The 18,522-nt window shown below is 41.3% G+C and overlaps 1 protein-coding gene across 6 annotated transcripts in view; it reads left to right on the top strand.

Annotated features, from left to right (window-relative positions):
- The first annotated feature begins 4,114 nt into the window (after positions 1-4,114).
- Positions 4,115-18,522, top strand: part of gria4a (glutamate receptor, ionotropic, AMPA 4a) — an 86,054-nt gene continuing 71,646 nt past the window's right edge. For all 6 annotated transcript variants that reach the window (XM_044031689.1, XM_044031688.1, XM_044031691.1 and 3 more), the window contains exons 1-2: positions 4,115-4,496; positions 6,989-7,147. In XM_044031689.1, coding sequence (XP_043887624.1) covers positions 4,403-4,496; positions 6,989-7,147 — 253 coding nt within the window. In that variant the 5' untranslated portion in view covers positions 4,115-4,402. The remainder of the gene's footprint in view (positions 4,497-6,988; positions 7,148-18,522) is intronic.

The raw sequence follows: 18,522 nt of genomic DNA, 5'->3' as shown, positions 1-18,522 counted from the left end.
GGAAACACCAGAGGTGGATTTATAGATAGATAAATATCTAATCCCAAAAAGGGTGATCTAAAAATATACATATCAAAAGATGAAAAATGAAAAGATACATACAAACAAATTACATAAAATGGGATAGGTTTAAAAGCAAATCAGAAGGGCAGAGAACATTAAGAGCTTTATAAAGAAAAAAAGTGGCTTATGAAACAAAAGGACATACTCTGACAATATTCTTAAGGTGATAAAAAAAAATAATCTTAGTAATATTTCTAATGTGTGGATAGAAAAGAATTCAAAAATATTTTTTTAGTTGGATTCAAAGCCAGGGCTTTTTGCATTCACTTGGTCTCTGTGGGCTTTGGTACCGATGAGTTAAACTTCAGTTTTGTCCTTGAAGATAGCCATCCTTGACAGTTGGCCCTGGGTCATCAGGAGACACAGCCATGTAAAGATGTGTCATCTGCGTAGCTATGGAAATTGTTGCCATGTCTCCTGATGATATAAAGATTATAAAGAGTCGGGCCTAAAATGGATCCCTATACTGTATGTGCTACACTGCAGTTCAATCTATAGCTCTGAGAAAATGACTCACTTATGTTTACAATCAAATTTCTCTCAGTAAGACAGGATGGAAACCAGTTACCTGTTACTAACTTGACAAATGTTAACTCAGTGCTTCAATTAACCTGGAAACCATCATTTAAAGTGAACAACAGTTAGAGCAGGCTGCATTGTGAATTCAAAAGTCCAAGCCCCTTCATTCAGACTTCCCTCTGAAGCTACGCCTCCAGAGCACAGGAAAGCGCAACGAACACAGATTCACAAGCACTGAGCAGCATCTGTAACTCTCTGTACTTTTTGGTGAAGTTTTTTGGATACTTGTTCAGTTGACGACGATGAAAAAACAACAAATACACACAAAGACACTGGTCAAGTAGAAACAGGGCCACCATGTCATCACCGATGTTCACTCTGGTCTTGGATTGCTTTGCATCAGCCTTTTTCTTAACAGTGGCTTTTCCCAAAAACCGCCTTTCGTTTGCGACCAACACCTGTTGTTGTCACCTTTTCTGCCATAACGTTGCTGCAACCTGTGGGCAGATGACAGTTTGATTGATGCATCACGATCCAATTCATTTGTTCGGACTGTTCAGTATGATTGGACTGTGTTTTTACAGGCTTCTCTGTTCCACAGCTGACTGACATTTTTCATTTTTTTTTCAATGCATTCACTCATTGGTTACGATTGGGGATGTGAAGAGGATTTTAAGCAATACGGTAAAAAAAATGCTCCAGAAAATGATCTACCACAACTACCTTTAACTGATTTTTCAGGAGCTTATGTGTGGCAGTTTTCAAGGCAGTTGGAAAAACATCCATGTTAAAATGTACAATATTAAGTGTATCATATTCTAAAGAGCTACTGAACTGATTTTAAAAATGATAATGCATTAGGATCTAAATCGCAGAGTGTTAATGCAGCATAACCATCAGAATCTTCTGGGTGGATTTATCAGGGGTGACAACAGGTATGACACGGTGCTTGCATACTGTGAATTAAATTGTGAATAAGGCCTGGCTCTGTATCTGCAGGACAATGATATTATATTTCCTTGGTAGTCAAAAGCTTTCCTAATTTCCTGCTACAGCCTGTTTTCTGGTGTAAATATCTGGCGGATTTTCTTTTTTACCCTCCATCTGATGAAATATAAGACTTTAATAACAAATACATAAATGTATAAAAGGAAAAACCTGAAACCGGTATTCAAAAAAATGAAGTTTGTAAATGCACCTTTGGGTGAAAAAATGTCTTTCAATTCGAGATGTCTTTTAACTCGAAGGTTGTGGGTTTGATTCCCAGCTCCGTCTACATGCCGATGTGTCCTTGGGCAAGACACTTAACTCCATGTTGCTCCTGATGGCTGTGCCGGCAGTGGTGAGTGGGTATGAAAGATGAGTGACAGAAAATGCGCTGCACATAGGTGCACTGTATGTAAGTGACTCACACTTACATACAGTGCAGCGAATGGGTGTGAATGGGTGAATGGCAGTGTACAGCAGCTTTGAGTGGTCATCAAGACTAGAAAAGCGCTATATAAATACCAACCATATATGTGTATATGTGTAAGTGCTTTACAGTAAATAAACAACAACATACAAAGTGTAGTAAAACACACACACACAATTAATTAATAATCGGTCACCTGAACATCTGAATTACTACAATTACCCCAACTGTTATGATATTGTATATTTGAGGCACATGCATGAATATCCCATGAATGCCAGTCCTGTCAGTCTGCAAAGGTGATTTAACTAATTAGCAAACCGTCAATTAAGAGAGAAGCAGCTAATGAGTGTGGCCTCCTGGTGTGGTGTTTTTTTCAGAAATACCTGCACACTCTGTGCTCTCTGTGTATGCAGAACTCAGTGTGAGAACAGTGTGGAGCCTGTTTCCCCCCTCTCACCCCCTCACCCTGCTGCCAGCATGTATCACAGTTTGATTTCAGCACCATGGACAGAGTCTCTCAGTCTGCTGAGGAAAAGGGACATTTAAAAAGCACTGAAGTGAAAAAAGAAGCGCTCTGTTGTTTAAAAGCATCAAAGTCCTCATCAAGACATCAACACGTGTCTATAGTAGGTTATTGTGTCTTCCACCAATAGTCAACACAATGATCAATGTGACCCTGTTCCTAAAGGCATGTCTCTAAAGCTCTAAGTCTTTAGTTCACTCACTGCATTATCTGCTATTTGGTTCATAAAATCAACTTAAAAGCCATCACTGTATTATGAATCTCGTTTTATGATTATTCAGCACCCCTGTCTAGAAATGTGAAAACAAAAAAATACTAACTGTAAGAAACGTTCAACTCGCCCGTTCCCCAGCCTGTGTGATTTATGTTCTGCAGTGGACCGGGGAAACCCCCTAAGAGATGGACAGACCGCATCTTTCACTGGGACAACCGTGAAGCATCCCTTTCGTTTTGCCATCTGTAAAAATGAAAGTGTGCTCTCCACCGTGTAACTACGCGCGATCCCCAGACCGTCTGTCAATTTTACCGACCTGCTATCGGCAGCATAGATAAAATGATTCCGGGAGGAATTACGACTACAACATAATGAACTCTAACAGAATAGAGTTCAAGCTGTGATTCTTTCCCCCCCTTCTTCGCAGTTTTATGTTCTCGTTTAAAGCAGCACAAAACAGCTCACTGTTCTTTGCTTCTTCTTTTCTTTTTCTTTTATCCGTGTCGTTGAGTGATCGCACTTTATTTCTTGACCATCTCTTCCACCCCCCACCACCCCTTCCCCTCCATGACCAGATGTTTGCGCTCATAAGGTCGTGATGTTGAAATAACGATGATTTCTAGCGGATCCCAAGAGCGCCATCATCAGTGTCCTGCGGCTGTAGGTGGCCCGATGTCCCCTCTGTCTGTCAGCTGTCCTGCATGCTGCTGCTGCTGCTGCTGCTGTGGCGGGACAGACACGAGTGGAGTGAACCAATGCGCCAGGACGTTTACGCGCAGGCAGAGCGTCTCTGTCACTCTCACTTTAATCACCATGAAAACGTATCAAATCAGTGTTCGTCACTTCAAACACTCATAGTGAAATACTCATGTGTTCATTGCCTTCTTTTTTTGCGCAGAAACGGAGATTTCTGTTCAACACACCATGGTGTGGGGGAGTGGAGACTGATGGAATACTGAGAGGTTCAATATTCTGTCAAGTGCAGACGAAGACCACTACCGCGGATCATCATTTGCGCGCAAAGACGCACGCACAATCCATTTTTGAAGGGCTTTTCCTCCTAGTCCGAGTTGACCAAGCATTATCAGTAAGAATTCAGTGTTACAGCAAGTTAGAGACGACAGACTGGGAAACCAGTGATGAGGAGGGAGGAAAGCGACACACATCATCTCAATGAGAAAGAGAGAAAGAGAGAGAGAGAGAGATACATGTGTGAGTGGGAGAGCGAGAGAGGGGGTGAGAAAAAAGAGAAGGAGAGAGACGGGGATGCGCATGTCCAGTTCCTCCATGCAGACTGTTTTTTCAGTTCGCCAATCACTCTCTCTCGATCTCTCTCTCTCTCTCTTTCTCTCTTTCTCTCTCTCTCTATCTCTCTCTCTCTTTCTCTCTCTCTCCCTATGTGCAAGTGCACCGGGCGCTTACTTCTCTTCTGAGCGGGTACTGCAGGGGAAGAAACGAACGAACCCACCATGGAATAGGAATAACTGCTGGACAAAACGGGGAAAGACAGCCTCTCTCATCTTTATTCTTTATTCTTTATTCCCCCCTTCTTTTCCCTGACACCCCCTTTTTCTCTTTTTTTCTCGCATCCCCCCTTTTTGCCTCTCTCAATGTCTCTCAACAGTTTCTGAAGGGATTGAAGGAAAAGGCAAAAAAAAAAAAAAAAATGAGGATTATTATTTTGTCTTGGCACTTTCTCTGGGTGCTTTCTGCCCTTTGGGAGGTGGCGACGGGGGCTTTCCCCAGCTCAGTGCAGATAGGTAAGTTGGATGATTACTGATTTTACGCACGGATGCTCAGATGTAACACACTGCAACGAATATCAGCGGGTTTATAGCAAATATCAGTCACAGAGAAGAGGGGGAGTGCACCGGGACCAGTGAGGCACCACAACACAGATGCCAAACTCAATAAATGGATGCAAAGATTATAGATCAGAGCACATAATTATAAAACATCTCCCCTTGTTAATTTTCTCTTCTCTTCACCCTCATCCTTTATTTATTTCAATTATTTTGTATCCCAGATATCTCACACCTTGAAAATGCACAGTAACTCTTTTACTTCATCTATGCTGTATGAGTGGATTCTGGACTCATGGGTGTTTTAGACCCTTGTTGCCTTCTAGTCTTCTTTTTTTCACTGTTTAGGTACTGCAGTACTCTCTCTCCCTCTCCCTCTCCCTCTCTCTTTCTCTCTCTCAGTGCTGGGGAAACCTGTTTTTTTGTCCATCTCATATATAAAGTTTGCAGTAACCAAGACCTTGATCACCATTGGTTTGCTCAATGCCTATGGACCATGTACATAAAAATCCCCGTCATGCACACACACAGATACACAAACCTACAAGCATGTGTGTGTTAATGAATGCACTGCATCACTCCGTGTGGGGGGCAGCTGGGAGGTCCTATAATGAAATTCAGCTCCTTGACTCTGTTTCCCTACAGCTGCCAATAAACTTAATGCTAAATGTTTTCCTCATTCTCTCCCCTTCTCTCTCTCCCTCACACACACACACACACACACCCTGGGTTTGAAGCGAGCATAAAACATAAACATACATTCACATGCATGTACTGCATGCGGGTGCTCACTGATACACGGGCATGCACATGTCATGTGTGCACACAGTGAACATGTATATGCGTGCACATACATAATGTACTGTACAAAGCATACGCGCTCATGCAGAAGAACACACACATTCATACTTTATGTGCCATGCTCGCTTGTCTGTGTCTGTTAAACACTCACACACGTCTACTCCATCGTTCTCTCGGCTCTCAGGCAGTTCACTTGAGGAGTTATTTGCATATCTGCATTGCACATGAGTCTAATAACAGTGGAGGCAGAGGCGATGTCTTTTTGGTCTCTGTGTGTGTGCGTGTAGGACAGAGAGACGGCGAGCAACACAGATTAAAAAATGTTAGTGGAATTTCTTTGAGCGCCTGGTGCAGTATGGGACATGACCATGTGTGTGAATGTGTGTGTGTGTGCACTGAGGTGGAATTCTAACCTAAAACAGGATGACTGGATTAGATCTGCAAGCCTTAACAGGAGACAGTGAGGCTACTGTTTAATGCAAATTGAGCTTTTGAACATTCACAATACATGCTCAATATGCGAGCTCTCTGTGTGTATACGTGATTCGTTTCTTATCGTGCTGTGATCTACACAGAGAAAGCAAAGGCAGCATGAATAAAAACACTTGCAGTACACATACACATACAGATAAGTGACATGCCTAGACTTGACAACCTGCATGGTAATCTTAGTCTGACTAAGTTAAACTCACATCGCACCAGACATCAGTTTACCGTATAGGCAAAGCAAACACACGTTCATTTACACAAACACAACAATTTAACCCAACAGCTAGTGTTGAAGCCGATGTTGACCTTTATTCAGGGATACAGGTGGGCTTGTCATGCTCCAGGTCTCATTAAGGATCAAATGTTGCTTCTGTCATTTTTGACCAAACAGCGCCTGAACTTTTGTGTATTATTCTGTGTCAAATCACTGCACTGATTTCTCTGGCAGGCCACCTCTCCTGGACTATGTCACACATTCAATACCTGTGTTATTTGTATATTATTAGTTCCAGCATGATTTGCCAGTCTTCTTTTTTCCATGTTGTTTCTCTCCTTACCTCCTCCTCTAACTCTTTGAACTCTTTAATGTCACATTCACTGCTTCTTATCATCATTTCTCTTTCCTTTCATTCGTATTCTGTCAGGAGGACAATATTGAGGGGTATTCTCATTTTAAAGGCCAACTGACACTTAGCACTCACCTCCCACTCACTTTCTTTTCCATGACCCGTGCTCCTCCTTTATTTAGCCAACATTTTTGATCTGGCTTCCCTCCTCTGATTTCTTTTATCACCTCTCCTGCTCATTATCTCTTTGACTGCCTTCCTGTCAGCTCAGTTGTTTCTCTTTTATTCTCTCTCTTTGTCTTTCTTCAGTTTCATCATTGAAATGAACAGTGTGGGTATCTGTGTGTGTTTGTAGTCATGTTTATGAGTTTAAGAGAAGGAGGATGTGCTGAAAGACAAATTATCTCTTGTGACAAAGCTAATGAAGATCTTTGCATTCTTCTCTTCCTCCCTCTGTTTTCCTCCACCCTCCCTTCTTATCTTTCTTCTTCCTGACTCCCATACTACCCCCTCTGCCCTACAATAACTCACTTCCTTTACTCTCCATCATGTTCCTCTCCTTCTTGCCCTCTCTCTCTTTGTCCCCCTCTCCAGGCGGGTTGTTCATTAGGAATACAGATCAGGAGTATACAGCATTTCGACTAGCTATCTTCCTTCACAACACCAGCCCTAATGCCACAGAAGCTCCTTTTAACCTGGTCCCGCATGTCGACAACATAGAGACAGCCAACAGCTTTGCTGTCACCAACGCATGTAAGTTTAAATATGTGTGTGTGAGTGAAAGTGATGCTCAAATCTATCTATCCCTCTATCTTGCGCTGATGTTAGTTTCTCAGTCTCTATCTCTGCTCTCCTCCCCAATGCTATTGAATAAGAAATGTTTTTTATGCAGCTGAACGTCTTCTTGCACTTTCATCACGTTACAGCAGTTGTCGTCAACAAAATGTTGTTTTGGAATACGGAGTTTGATGCTGTTATTTAAAGTCGGTGTCATTGACTAATTATGGCACACATCACTTTTTTCATACTTTTGTTCCATACCCTTTTCCCCTTAGCACTATTTATCCCATTTACAAGAAAGATAATGTTACCCATCACAAAACTCAGCAGCCTATTACAGCCATAAAATGAGTCTCAGAACTGTTCCAGACAGTGGTGGAAATGAGTCCTTTGTGTTCCTAGCACAGGGGAACTGTTGGTACTTGTGTGTCCTCTCTGTTTGTTTGTTTTTTTTGAAGGATGACAGGTAATCTTTCACCATCCCTGTTTGTCCACTGAGAAGTGAGATCAATCCTTCATATACCCTCTCAACCCGGAAGCCTTTGAGGTGGTCTTTGTAATGTTTGCACTGGCAAGTCAGTGGGCTGCTGTGGGCAGCTAGCAGAAGTGCTCAACATGCAGTAGGCGCCTGTGTGTTCAAATTGACAAAGCATCACAGAATGAGACGGATTTATCACAGTGACCATTATTGTTATTATGATTGTACAGGTGGTGTTATTCTTGCTGGCATCTTTGCCTGTCACATTTATTCCGCTGTACGTTGGGTCAGCTGCAAGGTTGTCAGCCAGGGGTGCCAGGGATGCAGTGGCTAGATGGGGACGTCTACATGTCACCCCTGTAGCTAACCCAATTGTCCCTCCTGTGTAGCCACAACCCAAATCTAATTCTCCACCTTTTCTTTGATGGCCCTCTGTGAGTTCGCCCCTGTAATATCTGCTGCACAGAGCAGTAAGATTGCTGTCTTGGCCACAAAACCCTTAAAACTGACTTCCACAGGGTGGATAGTTTCATAGCAGCCAGCCAATTTGCACTCTTCTGCCAGCTCAGAGTACTTGAGGCTCTTGGCCTCATGTGCTGGAGGTCCTCCGTCCCAAGGAACTGTGAGATCGATGCTGGGGACACTCTTGGCAGATGTGGACCACATCACGACATCTGTTCTGAGGGTTGTTTGTGTGATCTCAGGAAGGAGGACAAGCTCCCTCCCCAGATCAACATGCATTTCCCGTAATTTGCCAGGTGAGAGCAGGACAGAGATGTGGTCTATCCCGCTGCTATCTTCTGTTGGTCCTGGCTTCACCAAGGCAGTGTGTAGCTGCGGTTGGTTTGAAGAATTGTTAGCCCCAACTCTGCGCTTCTCTGAACAGCTCTGCCAACTTCTGTGTCAGTGCAGCTTTTCCATCCTGACAGGATGTGCTGCAAGCCACTGTTGCTGCTGCTGCTGCTGCTCTCCTTCCTCCCAAACCACTGAAAGAAACATTCCGGGGCATGGAAGAGTCTTGATCAGGTAGATCTCCTGTTCTATCCATGTGACCTCCTCCAGAACTATTATCTTCCTCTGCTCCCTTGGGTTTGGGCCATAAGGGAGTTGCTTTGTAGAATTTCACTGTTCAGCCTCCTCGGCTTTCTTGCACGCTTCCCACAATTTCTTTGTATTGCAGCCTGCTGAAGGCCTGTGTTCTTCACTTGTGACCTGTTCAGACATCTACCTCTTCGCTCCTTATCAGCTGTTTCTTAGACTCTCTCAGCTCCATAACTCGTTGGGTCTCCTCCTGTTAGTATCAGAGAATGATGGGTTTAATTAGGTACTGTAGGGCATTTTTTTCTCAAAGAGGCCAGAGTCAGAGAAGCAGCAGGTTAGACCTACCCACTTTCTGATTTCAGGCCTCCTACCAATTGCCTGGCTCCAATAAGCATTACCACAACAGTGCTCCCAGCGTCTGAAATCCATTTTCAAAATTACTACAACAGTGCATACGTGTCTCTGACATAGTTTACAATAGTTATCGATCTGATTTGCGTTAAATCATGAACATTGAAAGAATAAAAATATCCAACCATATCATGCTGGGGCATTTTTTGCAAGCAAGATCAGATGTAGTTCTCATTTTAAGAGCATCCTCTCGTCCTGCCTTCTGATTTTGGATATACACTTACACTTATGCTCTCTTTTTGCACTGTGCTGTGCATTTCTTTACAATGACCAAGCTTTATTTTCCCTATGATGATACTATTGGCTGTTGGAAGAGGATTTCTTTTGAGCGCTTTGTCTGCACTAACCCCAACCTTACTGAAAATGAGTTAACTGATCGTATTATTATTATTCTCTTAACTCCCAGGACCACTGAATGTCCTGTCTCTTGCATCATGCTCCCGGGTTGCTGAGCTGCAACTGTCTGTGTCTTCACTTGACAGAACAAGATTTGCTTTCTGACATCCTCTCTGTGACACTGGCAAAAGTTGCAGTACTCTAAATGCTTTAATGTGATTAGATGCATCTGTGTGTGTGTGCTTGTGAGTGTTTTCCCCAGTGTGTTTATGTTCGAGATGGCAACAGTCTCTACAGGATACCCTGCAATTCTCTAGCTCATCTACTTCCCGGTGAGAGGAGTGTGTGCAATAATGTCACTGCATGAGATGCAATGAATGATGATCATCCTCTTTTTTTAATGTTAGTCACTTTCTGAAATCAAAAAGTGAAGTATTAGAGTTGTGAGTATGTGATGGTCATGTTGATTAACAAAAAGCAGAATGTGAATATGAGAATTAGCATACTCCAATGATCTTCTAATATTTCTCCAAAAATATCAAGGTGCTCTCAGCTTTCATCATCATACGAGTGTGGTGTATTCAGTGCGGCGTGCTTGTATTGTCCTGCGTGATTGTCGAATCTCCCTCAAGACTATCATGTCATGTTGCCTCATGACGTTTTGTGCTGTCTTATTTTAGTGACATTTTCAAGCTATAGTGTAATATTTTACCAATTAACAATTGTAACTTCTAGCATGACCAAACTCAATACAGTACAATACAAAGCAATACTTCTCCTTATGGGATTTGATCAATATGTTGAACAAAAAAAAGCTCTTCTGTTCAGCAAAGTAATGAAAAGAGCAAATATCCATCCCTCCATTTTCTACCGCTTTATCCTCCACATGAGAATCGCAGGGGCTGCTGGGCCAATCTCAGCTGACGTAGAGCGATAGGCGGGGTACACCCCGGACAGTTCACCAATCCATCACAGGTCCACATATAGAGACAAACAACCATTCACTCACACTCTCACTCCTACGCTCACTTTAGAGTGTCCAACTGACCTAATCCCCATATTGCATGTTTTTGGACTGTGGGAGGAAACTGGAGAACCCGGAGAAACACACACACACACACACACACACACACACACACGGAGAGAACATGCAAACTCCATGCAGAAAGGCCCTTGTTCAGACGGGGTCCTGAACCCGGGTCTTCTTGCTGCCAAGGCAAGAGTGCTAACCACAACAGCAACCATGTGACCCTAGAGCAAAAATCAATGAATAAAAATAGTTCTGAAATTCAATAACAGACATTTGTTGTCTTCCTCCTACTTTATTGTCAATCCACATTAACCTACATGAATCCAGAATCAATGATTACAAAGTTAGTAATCCAGTCACCTCCTCCCAGCCCAAAATCACATTCTACGTCTACTGACAAAGTGAGTGACACATACTGAAAAACACATCTGGTGGCTTTATTATGTTAGAGCAAGAGTAGGATTTTTTTTCCCCAGAAATAGCAAAATGGGTGTGCCGAGGAGAAAAGGTTAGACACACTCATTTCTCAGGGCAAAAAAACAAGCCAGCAGATGTTTTCTATATTCTCAATGCAAGCACTGACAGCAGATTTGTTACAGTGGTTGTCAGAAACCTTGCGCTCACTTTGTACTCTTATTCCTATTTCAGCTGCAGTATATCCAGTTTAACCCCAGTGACCTGTCAGTGCTTTAGTTATAACAAAATCATGCTGTGATGTGTGCGAGATATCGCGAATGTTTCCCTCTGGCAGAATGGGGCAGCCATAAAAAGATGGAGTCGAGTCATAAGATATGAGGCGGCGCGAACATCACAGTTCCTAAGAAGAGCATGGAACATCATCTACAGAGTTTATATGTGGCACTGTCAGATCCTGAAGAATAAAAGAAATAACGCTGGTAAAGTATATGTTAAAGGATAAGGCCATCATTTGTTATTGTCATTAAAAGACAGTCACACAAACATACACCAATACTGGACCTTGGGTGTCACAGAGCTTCTTCACAATACATGAACCGTCTGCTCTCTCTACACAGGCTACACATACTTTCTTTCTACATGTCTCTCTCTTCTCTGTTTGATACACTCTCCCTTGTGCTGTCATCTCCTCAGACTCTGCTCAGTCTCCTTCCTCCACTCCTTTATCCACAATCATGTTTTCCCGTCCATCTTCCCCTCACAGGCGTGGTGAATAGATCTCTAAATTACTTCCTGACACTTGTTCCGAATGCTTAGCAATGCACTGAATTAGAATAGGGAATTCTGCTTGTGACCTTGGCTATTTCCTCTCCTCTCACTGCTAGTATTCAGGGAGAGTGAACGGATCATGAAAATCCCTGGTCCCCATTGTTTTCCGTATTCACCGCGGAATACAAGCGTTTTTTCTCGCTGGGTCACATATTCACATAATATCCTCTGCTGCTGTCTATCTTTCTTTGTCGCTTCTTTTGTGCACGCGCACACCCTTTTTTTCTGTTTTGTGGTACGTAGATGTGTATATGTGTCTTACTGTGCTTTCTTGCTTTTGTGTATACGTGTCTTTTTGATGTACCTCTGCCAGAGAAGCACAGTATTCCACGGGCTCTGTTTACTGGCTTACAGAAAATATTGCACATGAATCAGCACAACCAAAAGCTATTTAGTGAACTTGGTGTGTGTGCAGTGACATTTAAGTCCATATGAAATGCATGCGCACACAATTGTGGTGTCACTGAGGTGTAGATAAGGAACGTGACTGTGCGCTGTCACAAACAAAGTCTGCTGAAACAGTGTGATGAAGACAGACTGAGAGAGATAATGTAAATGAAGGATAGAGGGGTAGAAAGGATTTTTTTTATTTATTACAAAGAAGTGTTTATGTCTGATTTGTGGTGTGAGAATGGTGAGCTGATGAAAATGATGATTGTGTGCTGCCATGGCAGTAAATGCAATTCTTGATATGTGGGATGTAACCCCCTTTTTCAAAACATTTTATAATTTTGTCAGTCTAATCAGATTAAATGATGTTCTATTCTATTCTATTCTATTCTATACTATACTGCACAGCAGTGATTATAATCTTGATAGTGTGTAGTGTTGTGGTTTAGATGGTTTGATTATTGCAACGATGCATGACCTCGTTTGTCATCTAGAGTTAACATAGATTGCCCCTACAATGAATCATTCACAAATCAATAGAGTTTATGTATTATTGACTGCCACAGATTGCATTTAGATGAAGGCTGCACCTGATTATCTTTGCAGCCTGACTGAGTTGTCAGGCACTTAGATTCAGAAGAGTTCTGTCCCTTGTCATTTGGGGTTAAGGACAAAATTAACTCCGAGATGTGGTGGAAAACAAGGTTCTCAGTCAAGTTTAGGACGTTTAGGGCTGCACATTTTGGACAAACAGAACCAGTGTGTAAGAATTACTAAAGGTGAGACTGCAAACCGACGACTCTCTTGCTCACATCTCACTTTCTCAAGTGCATTAGGGAGCTACAGTGGCCTTCACATACTGGAAAGAGTATCATTCTTTTTTTTTTATCCGTGTAGTAAGCTTCCCCTTCAAATGTGAAACACACCCTCTGGCTGATTTGTCGATTCTGGCTGCTGTAGAAACATGGCAGCACAAGATGACGGCCTTTGTAATGCAAGGCCCTAGCCTGAAGTGCATTAACATTTTTATTTTAAAGGCATTACACTTAATACAAACTTTCTTATGGGTAGTATATGCAATTTCCAATAAACCCCTTTTACACACTTTAATTTTACACACTGGACTTTTGATTAAGCAAAGCGAGCTTTTCCTTGTTCTGTTTTTTTTTTACAATGAGGCGGATACACCAACTTTCATGTAACACAGACGGTGCCCTTATGTGTTTATGAATTTGATATTTGACCAATTCTTATACATTGTCCCTTTTAACAAACATCTTACTTGGACACACACGCACGTAAAGAGTTCATCCGAGTTCAAGCATGGACATTCCTTTTTTGATCAAATCAGCGACACAGCAGCACATGCTCGCACTAACTAATACATCCTTCCTCACATATAGCCTCACATAATTCCTACCTCACTACTTAAACATCAGTTGAATGGCCTTGTACAATCGTCTTGTATAGAAGGTTTGAGATGCTCAATAAAAGCACTGTACTATCGTCTTTATTGTTGACATTTGGCCTAGGTATATGTCCCCGTAATGGACACACTGAGGGAGATAGAAGGAAATGATATCCACAACCGTGGCAAGTAATAGAGATTCATACGTTTTAGCAGCATACTGAAGCGCAGGATGACTCTGACCAGGCCCTAAATGCATTTCCTGGCATCAAGATATACTGTATTTGGATATATGGTTCAGTTTAACTGCATAGTAATAATAGATCAATTTAAAACTTTTCTCATTTGCGGGTGACTTCACCGCAGCATTGTTTGCCAAGTCACCAGTTAGTCATTTCAGTGCCTTATTATAGTGTTAACAAAACACAGCTAAACAGCAACACTATGGTGCATTGCAGTACTGTATACACAGTGTACTCCATATCATGAATTCTGTGCCTGCTAGCTGTGGAGATGGCAGTGCCACTCATCAAAAGGGTTCAAAGCTGCCTCTTAGAATCAAATGGTTCTTATTTCGTCAAAGTCAAGTTAAACACTCGACTGCAGAAAAAAATGTGGACTCTTTCTAAAGACAGTATTTTCTCTTTCTTACATTGTAAGAGTTGTAACAGAGTGTAATGAGACATGAATGCCTTGGTTGTCTTATGACAATAACACAGCCACACTACTGCTCGTTTTTTTCAATCAGCCTTTGTTTAATTGCATTGAATAATAATTAAAAATAAAAACTTCCTCATTTATGGTGCATCTATTATCATAAGATGGTAACAGCAGCAAGCATTTAGTTAGTGAAATGCATGTGTGTTTGCAGAAGTGATGTCTTTGAATGCATCATGTTAGCCACTCCTCTTAGCCCAACATTCTGTGGACCCTGCATTACTTACACTGACTCTTATGCGCTGGAGTTTAGGATATTCAAATATTTGATGAATAGTCCTGTTTACAATTTAAGGATAATTTTTGCTTGATACCCCCATCCCTAGTAAGGGGCAGTCATTCATTTTAGCATGTTTTCTCATAATCAACACTAATAAAAAAATAATGAATGAAATCCAGTTTGTGGAGTTCTGTGTCAAAGTGAAGCTGTAAAAATGTTCGTCAGTTGTGTTTGAAATGAAGAGAAATGTGATTCTGCAGAGAAGTATCTTGTTCTTCTCGTCTCGAGTTACTCGCTAATGATTTTTTTTTGTTTCAGCAGCATAAACTTGAAACCCTTCTCTTGTAACAAGGTCAAGAGTCGATGTTCACAAAAACAAGTCTCACATGTCAGCGATGTAAAAAAGAAAAAAATCAAGGTCTAAGTGTATGTCATTTCAGAAACCATTCTTGCAGTCCAGTGTAGAGACATGGTGTTGGTTATTAGCATTTTGGTTGTCATTATTGCTGGTCAATCAGGACTAGATGTGATTTCTCATCACTTGACACAGGTTTGTCTGTCTGCACACATGTATTTGTGATAGATTGCCTCATTAAATCACACTTTTAAAAAGAAAACGTCCTTTAATCACGAGTGACGACTGAATTGCTGAACAGCATTGAGTGTGTGCATATCTTTATCTTGGCTCTTGCAAGTGCTCCCGGAGGAATCACTTAGTTGCATCACTTTATTCAAGCCTCAGCATTAATGACCAAACAGCAAGCAATATTGTTAGCTCAAGCAGCATGTGGCAAAATGAATCTGCACATTTGCTCCAGGTAATCTGATTTCATTTAGTGGTACAATAAAACAGTGTGTCTCACTTCTTTCATTAAAAACTCCACTGCCGGGGTGTAAAACTGACAGCTCACTGCACTTGCATTAGTGAGAGGGTTTTTTAAGGACAGTAAATATTCTTGCTTTCACAGATAGTGGTGATGCACAGGCAGACTATTATTAGGGATGCACAATCCGCTTTTTTCACCTCCGATACCGATATTGGTAGGTTTTTGAATCAGCCGATCCGGATCCGATACCGGACAGAAAAACAGGGTGGAATTTTGGTAACAAACGAAATGTCTCATTGTTTGGAAAAGACTGGCATCATTCTTTTGTACAAGGCAACATCAGACTTGACTTAAACATTTCTTTCCTGTTTTTAAAAACATATAAACAGATAGAAATGTACTGGATTACTTATTTATTTAATAAATGTGCACCAGTACAGCAATCTTAAATAAACCAATAGCTTCATATGCTTGATAGACAATCAAAATAAACAGTCAGTTCTTTGTTAATGGTTTAGTTTAGTACAAAAATGATTTTAACATCCAACACAAAAGCAGCTGATTAAGCCAGTGGCTTCTAGATAGAAGTCCCTCATTCACAACAATATGCATTGTATATGCAGCCTAGACAACGCACTCTCATGTTCTTTGTCGCCTTTCACATGTTGCCGCCGTTGTCAGAATCACATGGAATTTGCCACTTGTCAAACATTTCCATTAGTATAACTGCAATCACATCACTGGTTTGTGACCCACGGAAGTTTGTTACGTTTAACCTTGTGCTGTGTGGCATGTAACTCTCATCCAGCTCATCCAGCCAGCGAGCTGTTAAACTTAAAAGTGACATTTTATCTTCTCTAATATGTGATTGTACACTTTACCCTGCACACTGCAATTCAGGTAGAGCCGTCTCGGACAAATATTCTCGGCTTGCGATGTCGTACCGTAGCTTCAGGTGGCTACTTAGCCGCGGGAATCCCTCGTCCCCGACAACCGACAGCGGTTGCCCCAGTGTGAAAAGGTTCCAGATAATTGATCCTTTCGCTCAATTCATTTTGAAAACAATGTGGGCTTCTGCACTGCGTGTTGCTTGCGTATGATGTCACTCACAGTGTGCAGCATAGAATTAGACTGAATAGAATAGAAACTATGGATCGGCCCATTGTCACCGATACCCGATCTAGAATTTTCTTCAATATCAGGGGCCGATACCAGATACAAATATCGGATTGTTGCATCCCGAATTATAATATTTAATAATATATAGAGAATTGTTATTCGGTCTTACAATTGTGCAATTACAATTGTTATCCTTTTTTTCCATCACCACCGAGGCAATTTGATGAAACATTATTTTTCACTATATAAACACACCTGAGCAAAAAGTACTCAAAATGTGTAAAATCAGATTGAAATTTGGAATTACGTCACAGTTCAAAGTTCACTTGGCTCGTTTTTATGAACAAAAAGAAAAGGAAAACGGTCTACTTCTGCACAATTATTGCTACTTTTATCACTACTTAAAATGCAATATTAAATGAATCAGAACTTTCACTCAGCAACACATAAGAAGACGGAAAAAAAACACTTTTTAAAGCCGGAATATGTGTTGTATATTATTCCCACTTCAATTTGCACTAAGGGTTCAGAGCCAAACATGAAAAACAGGCCTAAAAGGTGCATAAAACATTTTTTGTTATCATAGTTGCAAAACTGAAACTCATTAGTTAATTCCTTTCTGTGGATCTGCAGTGCTTTGAGGCAAGATGAAAGGAGACGGTCTCTTTACAAGTTTCACAGATGACACACCCTGAAGCTGGAGTTAAATCCTCCAACGACATACTGTTTTGCTTTGTCTCGTGTTGCCAAGCAATATTAACTACCGGTGAGGTAAAACAAAAACCTTTTAATCAGGGTTTCAAATTCAAGTGCTGAATGTGCTGACACAGCTTAAGATGGGAGGGCGACTTGTGAGAGCCACTTTGTTCATGACGTGCACTTTTATTGATTTGCAGCCCGCTCGGCATCTGGGATCTTGGTCAAAGTGAGTCTTTGTAATCTTCTTTGGGTGAGCCAGAGATCTTGGAATTTGCATTTCGCAGGCATTACGTCATTTGCGCTCTCTTGCTTAACGTTTCTCGCCCCTTGTTCTGCATGGAATCTCACGTCAATGCAGGTGGGGTTGTAACAAACGACGGAGACATTTAGACAAATATCAACTTTTCAACCACTTTCAATGACCCATGTCTATTTATTTCACAAACGTTCAAGTATTTCAAGGACCCGTAGGATGCCTGTTTAATGTTGTGGTAGTTTGGTGCATTTATGTGCTGTGGTCAATCAAAATTCTGTTTTATTTCCAGTCTAGATATAAAGTCCAGGTCAGTGTTGTTTTATATGAAAGCTTTTGTCATAATAAACAGTGGGTAATGATATTATTACACTATGGCTCACTGTGAACCCATGTTCCCTCAAGGTAATCTAACTTCACATAGATAGATTGTGTCTCTTTAACACATGCTGGCCCATACCTGCACACTTGCATACACACAAACACCCCCACACACATTAAAGCCTCTTCTTGTCTAATGAGTTTCATTAAGACCCTCTATTTTCCCTCTGGGCACGATAGCTCTGCTGTAAACAGAAAAAATGTCTGTTTCCGCTTTTGTGTTTGTTTTTCATACTCTGTAGTTTGGAAGATGAAAAGCATGAGAAGGGATGACAGTGGATTTTAAGTGTTACGCACTGTCGTACCAAAACACAGGGGTGATTATAGTGAATGGCGCACTGCTCCCTGTAATTGTGTCTGTGACGTCTTTTTGTTCTTCTTCAGTCTCGGCTTAGCTGCTGTTGTTTTCACCATCTGATCAAAGGGGTTTTTTTTCCTCTCCCTTTGCTTGTTTTTTATTTATACTTATGTTAGCACACACATGCACATGCACATAATGACAAATGTTGTGCATTTCCGCTGTGTGTTTTTTCTGACTCTGAATATAGTGTAAATCCCAACCTTTTTTCCTTGAAGCCCCACTTGCTGTGTCCAGGACAAACCAGGCCCCCCCGACCCAAACTGTTGTCCGAGGCACGCACACAAAAAACAATAAAGTAAAAAGTTCATATGCAAAAATAAACAGCAGTTGTAGGTTTTTCTTCCTATTCTCACAGTGTGTATAGATAAAAACTGTCCTATGCTTCCATTAAATCAAAATCAAGGCATTGCCTTGATTTCTTTTTTTTGATCC

This window comes from Solea senegalensis, linkage group LG8 (assembly GCF_019176455.1).
Source record: "Solea senegalensis isolate Sse05_10M linkage group LG8, IFAPA_SoseM_1, whole genome shotgun sequence".
Lineage (NCBI taxonomy): Eukaryota > Metazoa > Chordata > Actinopteri > Pleuronectiformes > Soleidae > Solea > Solea senegalensis.
Note: the sequence above shows the minus strand (reverse complement) of the source record. Positions and strands in the feature narration are given on the sequence as shown.